The sequence below is a fragment of the Melozone crissalis genome, unplaced genomic scaffold (genome assembly GCF_028551555.1).
Source record: "Melozone crissalis strain CALT ecotype California unplaced genomic scaffold, PUWL_Pcris_2 ptg000005l_1, whole genome shotgun sequence".
Classification (NCBI taxonomy): domain Eukaryota; kingdom Metazoa; phylum Chordata; class Aves; order Passeriformes; family Passerellidae; genus Melozone; species Melozone crissalis.
In genome coordinates this window covers 55,118,039-55,137,316 of record NW_026535783.1, presented here as the reverse complement: position 1 = coordinate 55,137,316, position 19,278 = coordinate 55,118,039, and the positions used below count along the sequence as shown (strand labels likewise).

The following is a 19,278-nucleotide window of genomic DNA, read 5'->3' as shown; positions in this document are numbered from 1 at the left end:
TTTGAAATACAGACCTAGAGAACTTTATCATCTAGATTGTCAGATTATGTGCTTTTGTTGTAAACACAGAAAATTAAATGCTCTTCCTGGGAAAAATGAGAACAAAGTCATAATCTTTGTCAAGGGTGATGTCTGTGGTCCTTTCTTTTCAAAGTGTCATTACTACCAAGGCAGTGATGTATTGTTTGCACTCTTTGATTTAAATTTTTGTTTGTACCACATTTAGGCACTCAGAAAGTCACCAGTCATTGAAAATCTACAACACCCAGAGACAAGGCAGGCATCATATTTTGGCATTAATTTATCAGATTCTGTGTTGCTGTGTTATCTTTGCAATCTCAGGAGTATCTTAGTGAATAGATTTGGTGCCAGGAAGAACATAGATTGATCTAGTGAGAGCAGGTATATAATGCAGACCTAGGGACAAGTTCATAATCTCCTTTCCAATGTTATCTGTCATTGATCTCTTCCCTCTTAGTTTGAGGGGCTTATGATAATGGATTTTATAAAAATCATAGAAGTAAGATTTCACTGGGTTTAATTACATTATGGAATTGGTTTGGGCTTTTGACAAGATCTTTTTACATAATGTTTTAAAGCACTTAATATGAATTGGTCTCTTCTGGCATTGAAAAAATAACTGTTGAAACTTAAAGTTTACATACAGTAATCTAAGGAGCAATGTGAATGAAATGTGATTGAAGGCTGAAGAACTATTAAAAACTTGTGTACATCATTTAACATAGTACTATAATGGTTTCTTATTTTTATTGTGCAATTATCGTCCATCATTATGGAACAAGTGACTAGTTTGTTTGTTTTGTTTTGTTTGTTGGTTTGGGAGAAATTTTTTTGTTTGTTTTTTGATAAAATTATTTATGTATGCCTCTTTATTCCTGTCAAGATACAGTCCTTGGAAGAATAATTAAACACTTATATCTGTTCAGTTCCTTCAGAGCAGCTATATGCTGACCCCAGCCAGCAGCCAAACACACAGCCAGCCAGCCCCTTGCTCACTCATCTCTCTTGCAAAGGCAAATAGGGAGTCCGTTCTTGTGGGGGCACATGGAAGGAAGGTGACAACACTCACAGATCAAGATAGTGAGAATGTACCAGGCAAGGTAAAAGCTCTGTGTGCAAGCAGAGCAAAAAGAGTCTATTCACTCTTTTCTGTCAGCAGTTAGATGTCCATCTGCTTCCTAGGAATCAGGGATTCAGCACACGTAATTATTGCTTGCACAGAGAAATACAACCACAAGCATTCACCCCTTCCTCCTCAACTCTCTGAACATCACACTCGGTGGTATGGGTCACCTGTCTTGACTCTATCAACTCCCAACCTCAAGCCCAGTCTCAGCCTGTCTGAAACAGGAAAGGAAGCATTCCAAGGAATGAAGCAATAGCCAAAACACAGGTGTGCTATCAGCACTATTTTGGCCACAAATACAAAGCACAGACAGACATCTATGCCATATATCTTTATACTATGTATGAGGAAATTTTTTTATTTCTGCATTTGGTTAGTTTTTTGACACACCTTCCAGCTTTTCTCTGCATTGTCTTCCCAGCAGCCCCTCCAGTTCCTGAGTCTGTTTCATGCACCATGTATCCACTAAATGATCATGGTTAAATGACTAAAGTTGACGTTGATGGACTTCAGAACTAAGACTGCACTCATGCTTAAGCAGGACAGAGCTCGCATCGCTGAGTTTTTCTTTCAGGTTGTCTCCGTCAGTTAAATTTTATTACTTTTGAAGGTTTATCTGAGTACTAAAACTTCTTTTTAGCAACAGAATGTTAGGTGCTAGAAGATTGGAATTTGTCATGCACTCTAAGAATTTGTGCTGGTTGTACCCTTCATAAAGGCTTAATGTTACATCTTCTGCTTAAAGGCTTTAGCTTGTGTCCTTTAAGATCCAAAATTAGGTGCTACCCTTGCGTGGAGTGCACTATGAAAGTCAGAAAACGAAAAGTTTTTAGATTAACAAGTTTTATTCTTTGTAAGATTGGCAGGCTTTTGAACAGTGTAAAAGTGAGCTTTGTTGCTCCAATCATGCCCTGCTTTTGCCTGAAGAACTGACATAAATAATACATCTAAAAACGCTCACAGTTTGTCAGCTACAAATTTAAATTAAGGAGGCAACCAACCCAGCACAATCAAATTAAAGGGCATTGGTTTGCTTTGTGTGCTTCACTGTATTGGGTCTTTTGTCTTTGCCTATTACGTTTCCTCATTAGAAAATACTTTGTCCTGCTAAACTAGGACATAGCATGCTGCCCACATTAAGGAGATGAAAATTATTAGCTAACATCAAAAAGTTTCTAAGACCTTACTAGAGAGTCCTAGAAATTTGAGGGAGTCTGTTGGGTGAGGTCTGTTCCTCTACCTCAGTCTACTAGGATTATTTTTATAGTAACTCCATTTTTCCCCTCACTGTTATACTAGATGCAAAGTATGTAATGTCTTTGCTTAATGTCACTATGGATAATTAAAAATGAAACAATCTTTACTTAATAAGTTAATGGCAGTGGGCATCTCTTGGATTTTTCAGAAAAGGGATAGATAATCTAGTATCAAACTATAGTACAGTACTTTGCCACAAAAATAAATTGCAGTTTATTTTACACCATGTAGAACAATAAGTCTGAAATAACTTTTCCTGGTCTTTTTTTTTCTTGTATATATTTTGAACTGTTCTTCACATGAAAACATTGTAAGTTGTGTGTTCTAGTTTCTTTGTATTTCTACAAATTTCCAAACTCTTTTACATCTTCTTGGTGTCAGTCTTGCAAGTATTTTTAGGATGTCAGCAGTGAAATTTTTGAGATGCCTTGTATTTCGATGATTAATTATTTTGCATGTTGGCTATCATAGCCAGATCCAAGTATTCATTATGTCATATATCTAAGTTCGGTCAAATATGTGAAGTATTAGGGCAGTGCATTCACTTTAGTAAATCCATGTATTTTGAGAATTTTAATGAATGTAAATAGCAAGTTTTTGCATGAGCTGTTAAGCTTTTTAGATAAGGTTTGCCAGTGCTAAGCTAAATACAAAACTATTCATTTTAGACATGAGAAGATGACCATGCTTATGATGATGGTTATGAAAGTCATTATGCTTATGGGTTTTTTTATGGTCTACTTTTTGAAAAGTTTTAACCCTCAAACAAGAATTTTGCCTTCATCTAAAGCAAATCATATTTTGTGGTAATGTTGTTGAAAGGTAAGTTGCAGCTACTTAGATTCAGTTTTCTGTTGGTGTATTGCAACAACATTTGTAGTTGTATCCTAAATTTTTTAATCCAGGCAGAGAAATGTGAAATAGTAGATGTTCAGTTTGGTTTTTCTGTTTCAGCATCCTGCAATTCCAAAGAAAAGCTTTACAGACTCCAATTTTTTTTTGTCTGGGAGGGTGGATTTTCATAATCAGTTTCTGAAAGACTTTGTGGGATACTTCATTAGAAGAAAAATCCATATTATTAAACTGTTGCAAAGAGAAAGCATTGAAATCCTTAGAGGTCGATTGTTCAGACCCCTCAAGGCTTTTGTAGGAAGGCTCATGAGAAAGGATGGCACCCTAGAATTTAAAATGGCCTCACTTTGTAAATAACATCTGAAAATGAAATAGGGTGCAATATCTTGCTTAAACAACAGAGAAAATTTATGTCTTGCATAAAATAGAGTGATAGTGGTTCAATAGCTGTTCAGGAAATGTTGTTTGCTCTTCATGAGATGAAGTGTTTATAGAGGTGTATATGAAATTACTAATAATTACAGAAAGATGCATGCATACAAAATTGTTCACTTGTTCTATGAAATAAAAAATTAGCAATATTTTCTGCTCTGTTTATCAGACAGAAAAGATAACAGCAGCTTAATTTAAGTATCTGGAAAGTGAATTTATTCAGGTGCCAGAATACTGACAGCTGACCCCTTTGAATCCATCAATGTTTAGCACTTTCAGATTGTGGCATCTAACAGTTACATTTGAGGGAAATAAGCTTTTGCACAATTTGGATGACTTTGAATATGACCAAATAAAATACCAAGGAAAGAATGTATTGCTTATTGCTGCCGATACAGAACCACAGTTTACAATAATATTTCTGACTAAGTATCATAAAGATTAAGAGTTGAGGAGACAAGGATTAATTAAACTGAACATCTAGATATTATTTGTCAGAAAAAAACCCAATATATACAACATTTGGGCTGTACTTTATTACTGCAGGTCCACCTGGATTATTTTCTTCCATAGCTCAGGATAAAATTTCAGTGTCAGTCTCCAAGGCTTGCTTGAAAAGAAGAAACAAAGGGGACTTTTTTTTTTTCTATTGCTGCATGAGAACATCTGAAACACTTGTATTTTGGTTTTTTATTGTTTTAATTTAGCATTGCAATATCTACTACAGAAGGATTACAAACTATAAGTTTTACTGAGTCAGATAATTGTGTTATGAAAATGGAGATAAAGGTCTTGTTGATTGCTCTTAACCTTAAATAATTTTTTACTTTTGAAAATGTTTTTTACAACTTTGAGAAAATCTCCAGAAAGGCAATACAGCTTCTGTAAGAAATCAAACAGACTTTTACTTCTTTTAAGTTTGTAGTAATGGAAAATCTAATATAATTTTCATTCTTTTTTTTCTAAGTAGAAACAAATACTTGTATATTTTGGGGATTTGTTTGTTTGCATTTTAAGGGAAAACTGTATATTAATTTTTCCAAGTCATATTGAACTGCGTAAGAAGTTAATTAAATTACTTGATTCTAATGAATCTAGGATTATTCCATAGTCGTGTTAGTAGATATTAAAAAAAGCAACAGTGATGCAATCCGATAACCTTTACCTAAGTTTCTCATATATATTATTTTTTTAAACCCTTTGTTTATCTTAATTTTCCTTCAGAACAGTTGAATGCTGTACTCTAAACACTGTTTAGTGATGGAGTCTATTTAAGTAATCAGTATTTAAATTGATTTTTAAAAACTTAGTCAACACACTTTAAATAGGTGGCCTGATTGTTCTAAAGAAGATGATCACCCAGTTGCTCCAGCCAGATAAGGAAACTCTTTGAAAACTAGGACAGTCCTTTAATTGTCTAAATATAGCTTTAGGTTCCTAATTTTAGGGCAACTTATTTTAAAGCAATTCATCTACTAAGTGAATCTTTCTTTTAATGTGATGTCTCACAAGCTATACCTCAGTTGTGGAAACAGAAGATGCTTGCAGATTCAGAACTCATGATTTTGGGGTGAACGGTGAGCTCAATCTAAGGCACACAATGGTCGCCCACCCCCAGAAAGAAGGATGTCAACTTCCACAGGTGTCCAAAAGAAGGGTCAGAGGTGGTTGTACCATAATGCACATCCTGGTGAATAAAAATAAAAGAGTCAATTTATCTGGGTTGAATACCTCCTTTGGTTGCAGTTGTTATGAATCCTAACTAAAATCTCTTCTATCTGATGAATAAAAGGGAAGAATTTTGTGACTTCTACCCCAGTCCTTTGGACTTTTTCCAACCTATGTTTGAAACATGTTATTATTGTATTAATAAAACTGGAGTGATCATGTAACCACCAAAACTGATGACTGAAAGGATGGTAATGGCTACATAATAAAACTGAGGAATTAGTTTAAAAATCATTTGAAGACATTTTTGAAAAAGTTTTTACTGAGAGTTCAGTTCAGCAAACTCATCTTTCTGTCCCAAATAGTAAGAAGTCTTCTGTAACTAGCAGCCAAAAACTGTGTAATTCTCATTATGTTGATCTTTTGCTAATTGCTAGCAGACAAATCTTTGTACTTGCTGTAGACTTTATGAATATAAAGAACCTTACCTTGGAGCAGGCAAATGCCAGGAGCAGTAAGACTGGTAAGAAACTAAAAATCTGTACATTTATCTTATTTTGGAAAGCAGTGTTCCACAAATGGAATGACGTTGAGTTATAAACAGTTTATAAACACTGTTCGGAACAGCAGCCAACCTCCACATCTGACCAGCTCTCTTCCATGTTGCCTACTCCACTTTCTGCTGTATAGTGCTGGGGGAGAGACATTTATAAATGGTAAGAGTTGGTATTTTTCATGAAGTGTTGGTTGTATGCTGTTACCTCAGATCATGTCGTGCATTGCTGTAATTTGCCTTTAATTTATACTGAATGACCAGAAGCATTTCAAATGCATTCTTTCCAGTACTATACTTATGCAAAGATACCAAAATGTAGCAGCACTGTTCAAGATATGCTTTTACAGACATTTTGATATGAGCATTTTCCCTAAAAGCAATAGTGTATACTTTCACACAAATCCTAGAGAAAGAATTAAAAAATAAGCCCTTGTCTGTTATTTCAGTGCTCTAAATCTTTTTGCTAAAATTAAAGAAAAAGAAAACAAAATCTGGTTCTGCAGGTAAAAAATTAATCTAAAGCCAAAATATTTTCTGATTCTTCATCTCATTTGTATGTAAACTGACATGACTATATCTTTTTACCAGGAACCAGAACAACTACAGGTTTGTACTAGAGGGGAGTTGCACTCACTGTACTAGAGAGGTGGACTTCAAGTGTAGATAGCAACTGTTTTGCTCTAACTAACAAAAGCCAATCATTTTTTTACTTCTTTAGGACTCTAATTTGACCTTCCAGCTCTAATATATTTGAAAAACATACAACATCTGTAAAAAAAGAAAAGAAGTTGTTAAAAAAAAGTTTTCTCTGCAATTCATGCCAGAAGGCCAACAGATCCTTTTGTCTATCATTGAGGCATCATATCAAGGTTCTGTGAGATTCACAGAAATTTCTGCAGGCCTCTGGGAATGAATTTTCCTTCTCTTTGTTTGAAATAATGGTTACAATAAAGATTAATAATTGTTAATATTTGCTTTATTCTTAGATCTAGTGACACTAATAGCTGTGCCTGGATGTTTATTTCTGGTGGCAAGCTTCATGTGCTACTTAACTATAAAGCTGACATTGTCTTTTTACATGCTATATAAACTATGTATGTGTTTTATGAAATGCAAAATGAAAACAAAGATAAGCTTTTAACATGGTACTAATTTCTTATATACTAGTTAAGGGTGATTATAAATATTAAGGTGTTTATATGGTTGTGGTACAAGAATTTTGAGTAATATTTATTCCAGTGGCCCATCTCTCAATTATTCTTTATAATTGAATTATTTTAATAGGAATAAAACCTTATTATAAACCTATAAATTAGTTGCAGGGATCTTCAAGATATTTTCATAAAAGCTGTGTTTAGAGATGTTCCTTAAATACAATTCTTCTTAGAGAAATTTCTAAAAGGGTAATAATATGTAGAGCTGCCAGTTTAGATGTGTATTTCAAAAGCCTAAAGGCTGGTACTCCATAGAAGGAACTGCAGAGATTAACCAAATTGCATAACAAAAAATGCTTTAAAAATTTCAAATCTGTCATAATAAGAAACTGAAGTATATTATATAAGATGCTTGGAAAGAAAGGGGATAAGTGCATAATACTTATCTACAGTGCCTAGCACATTCAGTTTTGTGTGGCCTGTTTCAACTTGATTAAAACAATATGAATCGGCAATAAATTAAAATAGTCTTTTTTTTTGGATGAGGTATGGACACAAATGAAAAGAAAAGTTACTAGATAGTTTTCTTCCCCTTTGTTTGTTTTTTTTCTGAGGTCTTTTCCCACTTCTTCAACAAAATAAGTCTTTGTCTTCTGACAAAGTAAAAATATCTCATTGAACCAAATTGGTTAACTTGCTATGTCTCAGGCATTCTACAATTCTTTTCTTTCTTAAAGTGCTCTCGTATATGTGTCCTCTTAGTTGTTGTCTTAGAAGCCTTGGTCTACAATGCACTCAAGATCATAGCATGCTTTGCGTTGGAATCTACTTCCAGCCCTTTTCCATGGACAGAGGAGCCACTCACTAGACTGGATTACTCACTACTCCATCCAACCTGTACTTGTCCTTGATGAACAACTCCAGTGCCCATGCCTAAGGCAACTTCTAAATGAGGCTGAATAAAAAACAAACAACCAAACAAAAAAACCCAAACAACCTCTCCCCCCACAAAAAAAAAAAAAAACACCTACAACAAAAATACAACCAAAATAAAACATAAATTAAAAAATACCACAGTTAGCTTCTCAGCTCTAGAAAGGAATTTCTCTAGAAAAATAATGAACAAAATATCTTCCAGTTTTTTCCCCTAGAGTAATTTATCAGTCCCAAATGCAGCAGAGAGAGTCTGAATGAGCCAGCAGTGCAGTGCCCGAGACTGTCCTGGGTGCATTAGGGAAACATTGCCAGCAGGTCATGAAAGGTGACCCTGCCCCTCTACTCAGCCCTGGTGAGGCCTCACCTGGAGTGCTGTGTCCAGTTCTGGGCTCCTCAGGACAGCAGAGACATGGAGCTCCTGGAGTGAGTCCAGCAGAGGGTTACAAAGATGATTAAAGAGCTGGAGCATCTCTCTTGTAAGGAAGGGCTGGGGAACTGGTCCTGTTCAGCCTCAAAGAGAGGATTGAGAAGGAGCCTTATCAATGTACACTGGTGTCTGACAGGAGGGTGTCAATGGGATGGATCCAGGCTCTTCTATGGGGTGCCGAGTAATGGGAAAAGAGCTATGGCCAGAAACTGATGCACAAGAAATTCCACCTGAAGATGAGGAAGAACTTCTTCACTGTGCAGGGGAGCAAGCACTGGAGCAGATTATCGGGAGAGGTTGTGAGTCTCCTTCACTGGAGACACCCAAAAACTGTCTGGACACAATCCTACTCCCTGCTGGAGTTGGTTGAAATGAACCACTGTGGTCCCTCCCAACCTGATTCATCCTGTGGTTCTGTGATTCTGAATGGAGAACATGGCAATAGGTGGCTCCTCAGAGCTGCTTGGGCAGCTTGGCTCTGCTTTGAAGTTTTTGGCTTGCCTTTGAGCTTTTCTGGAATGTTGTATGGTGAGAAATTTAAAGTGCGGGGAATTTAGACTCAGTTATTGATTTGTAAAGATGTTTAAGCCATGGGCATTGATCTCTCTACCGTATTATGATTTTTATGTTTCAAGCTTAGTTCTACCAGACACCAGAAAATATGTCCTTTTGTATTCATTATACCTGTCAACTGAAACAGTGTTCAAAGGCATACAAACCCTGGCATACCTTATAGCCTGATTTGGAAGAACTTCTGCTAATATAGCTAGCATTTTTGAGTAGGATTTTTCTGCATTTTAATATTAGATTTTTTTTTTTCTGAGTTTACTTTTGAAATGCCATTATAAGTCACTAATTTATTCTACAGAAAAAAGTCTAGTTAAATTCCGTTTGAAGCAAAAGAACACTTAAAAATTTTCTCATAACAACAACAGTCATTTCAGTCCCTGTGTCCAATATACCTGTCAATTTTAAGATATTTTCAGGAAGCAATGTACCTGATGTAATAAGTCTTGTACCAGTTCTGTTTGCAATTGTCTAAGAGATTCTAAAGCTGTTGTGGGACAATGTGAAGCTACTGATATTTTTGTCCAGCAACAACCAAGAAGCATTTATTTCTTTTCTTCTGTTTTTGTATTAAACAGTATCAATATTCATTCTTTCTCACTTTTTCAGACCTGAGGTGTATGATTCCAATTCTGCATTATAATTGAAGAGTTAAAGTCTGGTTTAGAGCTAAAAATCATTCTAAAGGCAGTTTTCTTTGCAAGATAATAATGTGAAATATATAACTGATTTTCCCTCAGTCATCATGTCTTTCAACTGTGGACATTTTTGAGATAACAAGGCATTCTGAATAGGTCATTTGAAAATGAAGGGTTTTGTAGGTTGGGTTTTTTTTCACAATAGGGCAACTTTGTCAATTGACATATGTGCCTTATTTGGTTTTGCCACTGTTTTGATCATGCTTCCAGGTTTTACTCTAAACTTCCTTTTACTGATAGCTTTCACACAAAATCTTTTCTTGTGTGTACGACCACTTGGTCTGGGTCTTTCATATGATTGCAGGTAAACCATACATTAGATAATGTGTTGCATTAGGTATCCAGTGATGCATGTATTCTTTCTGAATGTGAAACTGAATCAACTACTTTCCTGTAGTCCAGTAGCAGAGACTTCTCACAAGCTCCAAAATCCATATTTCATAGCTTCATGCCCCTTCTCAACCACTGCTGTATCAGACTCCTTGTTCCTTAACATGCTTTATAGGCTTCTCAAGCAGAAGTTGATTCCTCTCTTTCATTAATATCCTTCAGATGTCCCACTATAGATGTCCCCCTATATAGGGATTACTGTCAACGCCACATTAGCAGCTCCCAATCAGTGTGGGAAGATGAAATGCTCTTACCTTTCCTTCATTTCTCAGGAGCAATAATTTTGCTTTCCAGCCTTTTCTGTTATTATTTGACAATCTTTCACTGTCCTTGATGTTTACATGTACTTTCTTAATTTTGTTCGTACTATAATCCTGTAAGAAAACCAACCTGCTTTATGCTTGTTAAGTTTTCATACACTAAAGCCCTGGCTCTAGTAATATATATAGGCACCACTTAATTGCAAACTAAAAAAATAATGACTTTTTAAATTTTTGTGCATTAGCTTCTTGCACAAGGAAGTTACTCGGGTTTTAGCTTTGCAGTTCTGAATAATACCATGTGCCTACATAGATCTTTTGAAAAGGGGCACAAAGCTGTAGAAAAGACATCTCTTCCACTAAGAAACTTACTCCTAATTAGATCTTGTTTGCACATTAGAATAATTTTGATCTTTTGATCAAATTGCAACTTTTGATAGTTGCAATTGGTTCTGAGATACCTCTGTCCGTGCATCTTACCATTATTGCAAACCTGTCTCAGAACCAGCTGTTACCTGTGAGTCCTCAGAAGTTTTGCCTCTAGCTTAGTTACCTAATTGCCATTTGAAAGACATTTATCTTGCAGTCAGCTCCTCTAGACACAAGGTGTATTTTCTTTCCAAACACTTCTCATCAAAACCAGTTAGCAAAAGCTTTCTGTATATTGTTTTTGTGCTAGATTTTAATTATGTTTTTGACATTGCATAGGATCATAGGGTCACTTAGGTTGGAAAAGAAATTTAAGATTGAGTTCAAACACTTAATTCTGCCCTGCCAAGCCCGTGTGGCAGCATTGGAGGGGACATTCACAAGTGTATTAGTGTTTCCTGCTTTCTGCTGAAGTCATCAGTCATGTAATTACCTGAGATTACTTTCCTCACTTTCTCTGCGAGATTATTTGCCACTTTTTTTTTCCCAAAGAAATGGTATAATGAAGCTTCCTTCATTCTAAAATTACTTAGCTGTAATAAATTCTGTTACCCTTTGCCATTCTGTTCTGGTGTGGGTTTTCTGTGCTCTAAGTGTAGAGACAGTCTGAGTTAAACAGTTTTACTGATAGTTGTAATACTCTAGTATTTAATGTTGTCTTAAGAACCTTTCCTACAGAATGGAGCTGGAAGTAATGGTGCCAAGCTGTTCCTGTCTGTATCTAGCTTCTGCGGCTGCTAGTGCAGCCAGACTCGTGCTTCCTGCTTATCAGTACATCCTAGTTGCTCCTGTTGTAAATTTCAGTACACACCAAAGTTTTCTTCAGCCCTGTCAAGTGGAGAAAATCAAACTGGAGCAGTGAGTTCTAAGGTAATAGAAACTGTTGTTGACAGTTCTTAGACTAAGTTCTAAGGTAAGAGAAACAGTTACTGACAGTCATGGTTGTACAAGACCTTGTGATTGGACACAGTGCAATGTGGTTTTGGCACAGCAGCTCAGAATTTAGGAGCACTCTTGCCACATAATATCCTGGAAAGTGCAATGCAAAGGCTAAGGTAGAACGACAGGACAAATGTTTGTCCAGAGCAGATAAATCCTGGCTGAATTTTTCTGTAATTTTAATGTGATCCACAGTATTTTATTGCATACTGTTAAGGATTTACTCACTATTTGCAGCGTTCAGTAATTCCTGTAGAGAGAGATAGTCTTTGGGAGTAATGAGAAACACAGCAATCCAAACCATAAGTATAAGCCATACATGTAATCTTCTCTGAAACATCTATAGATTTCCATATCTACATAACCCAAATATTAACAATTGTCATTAACTTTCGGTACCAGTGTCAGGCAGTTGTGGTCTGTCATGGCCTATGAGTGTCAGAAGTGGCCTCTGTAATGCATAGTGTGTTGGATTGACCCTGGCTGGATTCCAGGCAGCCACCAAAGCTTCTCTATCACTTCCCACCACAGCTACACAGGGGAGGGAAGGATTGGGAGTTTAGAGTAAGAGGGATGAGAGAAGAGTTTTGACGCTCAGCAGTGTCTTGATATGCTCTTGTCTTGGTTTTTCATGGTGGATCTCTTGGTTATTGCAGTATATTGGGTTCTGTGATCTGTGAAAGAGAAAACCAGAATCAGAAACAAAGAAGATGGATAGAAGAGGCAGAGCATAGTAAATGTCTTCTGAGTGTCTCCCATAATGAATAAAAGATTGGTTGCTTCTTTAACCCAATATCCTCATTCCATAGAGTTAACTTCTGCAGTAGTCAGGAGAGGGCATGGCTAAGCTCTTCAAGGATTATTCTATTCTACCTTGTGTCATTGCTGGGGTCAGGGAAAGAGTCTCTTCCAAAGAGAAGGGCTTCCTTCCAGTTGAGTAAGTGTGGTGCAGGTTCTGAGCTGGAGGGGGCAGTCAGGTGGCACTGGTTCTGAGCCAGAGGGAGCAGTGGGGTATTTATGTCAGGGGTTTCCACAGTGAACAATAACCGTGTTTTTCCTTATACTTACATATATATGCCTTTAGTATTGTTGCTGTTACTGTTCATATTCTTATCTCACTGCCATTCCCAGTTTTTGTTCTTATCTCAGTCAGTGATCTTCACCTTTTGTGCCTCCCATTCTTCTCGCCAGCCCTCCACAGAGGGGAGGGGAAACGAGTTGAGTGGCACATGGTTTGGAGAATCTCAGTGGGAGCACTAAATTGAAGAGTACCATTCCTAAATCATGACAGCCAAAAACCCAGGGTGCCATAAATACCAGATCTTCAGATTACTTGGAAAGGTTTAGTCATCTTACAGGAGCAAAGCCAGAACATGGCAATGCACACCAGTTGTTACATTCGTATAGGATGAGCACCATTTGGGAAGTCCAGCTATGTCTTCCTACAAATATAGCAGTGCAAGGAAATTTGGAGCACATGTGCTGACAAAAGCAAGCAGTTACCCAAGATGATAGGAGTTCCTTACTTTCTACTCTAAGGTTTATACTGTGCTTTGTAGTAATAAAGTTGTGGCTTGTTTTGAACTCATTCTTGCTGGAACATTAGGTAATTATTCAATTACAAACATAAACATTCACAAACTAATTTTCAAAGGCACCACCATTCACAGTTTATTTTTAGAGTTGTTTTTTTTTTTCCTTTCTTGGCACAGCAAAGGTATTTTCACACTTGAAGGATGGGATGCCATCCAGAGGAGCATGCACAAACTCAAAAAGTGGGTGTACAGCAATCTCTTGAGGGTTTAGTAAGACCAAGTGAAATGTGCACTGGTTGGAGCAAGTCCTGATATCAGTACAAGCTGAGGCATGAAGGAATCAAGAGCAGCCCTGCCCTGAAGGAATTGGGGGTGCTGGTGGCTGAGAGGCTGGACATGCCCCAGCCATGGGCACTGCCAGCCCAGAGAGCCACACGTGTCCTGGGCTGCATCCAGAGCAGGGTGGGCAGCAGGGCAGGGAGGGGATTCTGCCCCTCTGCTCTGCTCTGCTGAGACCCCACCTGCAGGGCTGCATCAGCTCTGGGGGCACAGCACAGCAAGGACATGGAACTGCTGGAGCAGGTTCTGACAAGGCTGCCAAAATAATTAGAGGAATGGAGACTGAGTATTTGGTTTGTTCAAAGTGTGGTTTTGTTAGTTCAGTATTTGGTTGGAAAAGAGAAGGCTTAAGGGTGATGTAATTGTGACCATTTAGTGCCTGAAGGGAGCGTAAAGGATGGAGAGAGAATATTTACAAGGACATGTAGTGATAGAACAAGGAGACATGACTTCAGTCTGCAGTACTTAATATCAATCAGATTTGATATTAAGAAAAAAAAAATTATTTTGAGGGTGGTGAGGCACTGTAACAATTTGACCAGAGAAGTTATGGATGTGCCATTATTGGAAATGTTCAAGGCCAGGTTGGGTGGAACTCTGATCAGCCTAGTCTCAAGAAAGGTATCTAGCACATGGCAGGAAGGTAGGAACTAGATGATCTTTAAGGTCCCATTCAAGCCATACCATTCTGTGTTTCTGCCTTTTTGTAATGCAGATACATATAAACTGTAAAAATTAATTTTAAAAGAAGAAATCTGATCATAATAGAGTTTTACTTAGACAAAACTGTTTTGGTTTTGTTACTTCCTTCTTTTACTGCCTTGTGATTTTTCATCTTTCCCACAGAGGACTTTTACTGATATTCCTGTTTTATGTTTCATCTTTTTAAAAGTATTAACCTGTATTAAATTTAAGAATATCCTGTGTGTGATATTAATCTTCTTAACCATTACTGAAAATGATCTTCTGGACAATTGGTTTATCAAAAATAGTTATGAGCTGAATGTGAAAATATGTTCTCTTTTTCTTCTTGCAGCCTGCAAATGATAACCGGCATACAGATGATGAGCAGGAACTCAGAGGAGATAAAGAAAGCTATCTCTGTGCTGTGTGTCTGGATGTTTATTTCAACCCTTACATGTGCTATCCATGCCACCATATCTTTTGTGAACCTTGCTTAAGGATGCTTGCCAAAGACAATCCAACCAGCACTCCATGTCCACTGTGTCGCACTACAATTGCCAGAGTTTTTTTCCAAACAGGTATAGAAATGAAGGATTTTGCACTTTTTTATTTTTTACAAATAAAAATTATTTGTACTTTTCCTTCCTGTATGCATTCAGAGCAAATTTTGGTAATGTTAATCCACTGTGAACTTTTCTTTCCATTTAACATCTCCTAATAACATTCCATTCCATTCCAGTCAAGAAGCTATTCGGGACATGTACTTTTAAACTTTTTATTTTAGAAATGAGATTCTGATTGCTTTCTTTTCTGATAGAATTCTTTTGTTTCTTCTTCCTGAATAATAACAAGCTCAAAACATAATAAACGTTTATCAAACTATCCTAATGGAAAAGTATTTTCAAAATTGCTCACTTCATGGCACACACAAAAAAATGCTCTTTTCATTTACGACATTAAATTTAGAGACAATTAAAGACTTGGAGATCATCTTCTTAAACCCTTGATCATCTTCTTAAATTCTCCTGTCCTAGCCTCCTATACCCTCATCTCTACTGTTCCTTCCTCTTAACAGTAGGAAAATATGGTGGGTAGGGTGTTTGGTGTCAGATTGGGTGTAGAAATAGAAGAGGGTAAGTAGTTCTGCAGATAGAATATCTGGAACAGCATGAGTCAGTCTTTTATGTCCAAAGCTTATATGGTAGATTCAAGTGCCATAGATAAAATTTCACCATGTATCTGGAGTTAGGTAATTTACAGCACTTAAAACTGTGCATAGACAGTTCACAAAGTAATGGAAATGACTCAGCCATGCAGGAGTGTTTGTTTCATATTAGACGCTACAGAGATCTTGCAGAGATCCTCTTTAAGCTGTTGTGAGTGCTGTGATGATGGCAGGTTAGGGATGCAGACTGAAGTATGGTTTCACATTGATCAGCAGAGCTGTCCACTTCTGCTTCTGGTTGTCCACAGACTCTGCTTTTGTACAGACCTTACTTTGTATGATTTGATGGCAGGTCAATTTGAACTGACTGGGATAAAGAACTCATTTGGGTGGGAAGGAAGCATTTTCAGGTGAACCTATTGCCTCAAGGTGATTCACTGAGCAGCTGCTGGTTGCCAGGGATAGAGACTGGCTATCTTTGCACTGATGCGCTGCAGCAGAGAAAATGGGCGGAAAGCTGCAGCCTGAGCACTCTCAACCCCCTGTCTGTCTGCTGTATAGAGATTTCAAGCTGTTCTCATTTCATTTTCCTAATGTTTGATGACCCCTTCAATTTGATGTATAGATGAAATGTGTTTCACTGATAGATAGTTAGGTTTTTCTAGGGCTATTTAAATTTTAAAAAACCAATTTAGCAGATTTGCTGCAGAAAATTACCACTGGGAGAGGACAAAAGTAGAATAAAGATGCTTTCTAAAATGTATTTGCAAAACTTTTCAACATGTTACAGTTTTCTAAGTGAAATATTACTAGGTTTATTTGTAGCCTTTGAGTACCTAACATACAATGTGTAAAAATGCCTGGTGGGAGGGAGTGAAGAGGAAGGAGCCATATTCTTTTGAGTGGTGCTCACTGCCAGCACAAAAGGCATTCGGTATGAATTCAAACACAACAGATCCCATCTGAACACAAGAAAGAGCTTTTTTTCGTGTGAGAATGTCAAGCAGTCTGGTCAGAGAGGCTGTTGAACACCCGTCAAAACCCAGCTGGTTCTGGGCCCCTGTGCAGCTGACCCTGCCAGAGCAGGTTGGACTAGCTGTTCTCAAGACATCCCATTCAACCTTACCCACTCTTAAAATATTAAATAGGTATGTAGCTCTTTTGAGGAAGAAGAATTATGTGCCTAAGGAGGACATAAGGTATCATAGATTTGTAAATAGAGTCTACTATAAATAGTGTACCATAACAGTATATAATTTGTTTTGTATTAACTACTTCAGATGAGAGAAATCTGCAGCTATTTGTACATTGCCATTCAGTATATAGCAATATGTGCTGGACTTAGCAATATATTTAAAAATAGGTACAGTAATTTAGCTTTGTTTTATTATAAATACTAAGAAAAATATTTTGAAATATTCCAGTGTATAACATACTGAACAACTTTTAAATTAACTAAGGGGTATTGATGATGATATTGTATCCTCAGAGGAATTAGTAAAATCAGCACATTAAGAAGATGAATGGTGCCAGAGCAATGTAAAGCATAGTAATTTGGGGGGTTTTTTCCACTCAGAAGAGTTATTAAGCCTTTAAAAACTTATGCTAAAGTCACTGCTACTATAGGGGGTTTGTGCAGGTAACAAAGCAAAGTTGCTTGTAGTCTTTACATACTTCTCTAATGCTGCAGCTGGGATGTCTTATGTCCCTCATTAATTTATTTTCGATGCTCTCTGCAGCTTTCCTTTTGTAAAATATGTGTGAGTGCATATATTTTACAAAGATTTGTCAAAAAGAAAAAAAATTTAAGGATATACTCAGAAGTTCACTCTTTAGCTTGTACAGTTTTGCAGACTGAACATAACTGCAACAGAAGGATGCATGTAACATGTCAAAAAAAAGGGCTAAGAGATCAATTATCCATCAATTATGGAGAAAATCAGTGTTTAACTGAGAGCTACAAAGCCATATTTGATTCACAAAGGCAATTCTCTTGCCAGTTGCCTTGGTCAGCTGAGCCTTTTTTACAGGATCCCTTAAGCATGAGTTCCAGTCCAGATAGGTTGCTCTATGGTGCTTACTATGTGTTCCCGTCTTTCTTAAAGGCTTTCTTAGAAGCCCTTCTCCCATCAGGATAAACTCACATCTGATCAGATGACAATGTGCCCAGGATACACCTAAGAAAACAGCTCTTGAGCTGATTCCACCAAGTAGCTTACCTTAAAAGAAGCATCTTTTAAATGCTTCACTTACAGGGACAGAGTGATCTTCCGCACTTCCATTAATAAAAATTTAATTTTTGTTGTTTGCAAGAAGGGCCAGATCTGACACACATGTGCAATAAATCCACCACTTTGGAGAGATACAGATTGAGGGTAGAGGTTGTGCAAGGGAGGTCCAGGCACGGGACAGGGAAAGAGGGTCATGTACCTGCAGAGGGACAGGTGACCTGGCCAGCCTGAGGGGATCTTTCCTTGAAAGCCCAGACAAGTCTTACTAGAAGCCAGTAAAACTTGTCACCACTGTCTTTTCTGAGAAACAGGAATTAGATGCCTCACCAGAGGTTTCAGTATTTAAATTTGAATAAAATTGAAAGAACTGTGTTTATTTCTGTGGTCTGTAGCAGGAAAATAAAGTGTTCTCTGTGCTGTGAGAAGCAAGCAGAGTCTCATCTGCTTATTTTTGAATCTGCTTATTATTGAATCTCAATAGTACTTAATCCAAATATGTTCAGTAGTATATAAAGCTCTTTCATAAAAATTTAAAAAACACTAGTGAAAAATACACAGTTTGTTCATTTTACATTTTGGAAAGAAAAGGCCCTTTTTCCTTCAGTGACAGCAGTTTATATGTGCAGTAGCTGTATTTTCACATAACGAGATGGAGGATTTGAAGGTTCTGTGCTCTTCATGTATTGTGTAGCTTCATTCCACCTGCATTGTGACATGGTGAAATAAAGGATAATTTTTAGAATCAAACTAGCATGGGGTTTTTACTTGAAATCTGTTAATGTCTTCATCTTACGCAGAAAAAGCTACTGGAAGCAGAGGCATTTTCTCTTCTTTTTGGAGCCTGCTCACAAAAAGCTTAGCTTTCTTAAATTCGCCAGAGAAAAAGATTTTATCCTTTAATAAAATATTTATTATTGGAAAAGTATGTTCCATTACATTGGACCACATGAAGTAATAAAAAAAGCCTTCTCAAAAATCCTGTGAATGTCTTTTCTTACTTTGAAGGTACAGAAAGAATCATGGTACCAGCTACTATTAATATTTATCTGGAGCCATCTTGGTTTGGAGGCACAAATTGATGAGCAGGGGGTTGAAGTTTTTCCTGTTAACTACTAGCTTAGCAACCCTGTTTGTTATCAGTAGATCAATTCCATGGTAGGAAAATACTGTTGTTTTTAGTTTTCCATTGCATTGCTATGAATATCTTAGTTTGGCAGTTTTAAGTTGCAACCATGTAGTAATTTCCCCAAATTATACACTGAAAAGATGTTGATTTCTTGAGATTAGTGCATAATGCCACCTCCTGCAATGTGTCATGAATCATCCTACAAATGTTTTTTTAAAAACTTATAAAATAATTAATTAACAGGATTAATTAATTAACATTATTAACTTCCTGTTAATCCAAAGTACTTTTTAAAATCTAAAAAAATTTCAGGTTCTTCCCCTTCCTTTGCATTACTGACTATTACTGAATGATGATGTTAAACAAAAACTGAGAATGAATACCACAGTCATTTTTATGGATATAATTTTTATTAAGAGAGATCATAATAGTTTTGTAAGTTAAATGGCTTGATTTCTTAAATGCATAATTTTGTCAGAAATTATC

General features: G+C 36.8%; 1 protein-coding gene across 4 annotated transcripts in view; it reads left to right on the top strand.

Moving 5' to 3' along the window:
• RNF180 (ring finger protein 180) overlaps window positions 1-19,278 on the top strand; it is a 68,109-nt gene that overhangs the window by 31,214 nt on the left and 17,617 nt on the right. For all 4 annotated transcript variants that reach the window (XM_054288313.1, XM_054288321.1, XM_054288304.1 and 1 more), the window contains one exon: window positions 14,623-14,848. In XM_054288313.1, coding sequence (XP_054144288.1) covers window positions 14,623-14,848 — 226 coding nt within the window. The remainder of the gene's footprint in view (window positions 1-14,622; window positions 14,849-19,278) is intronic.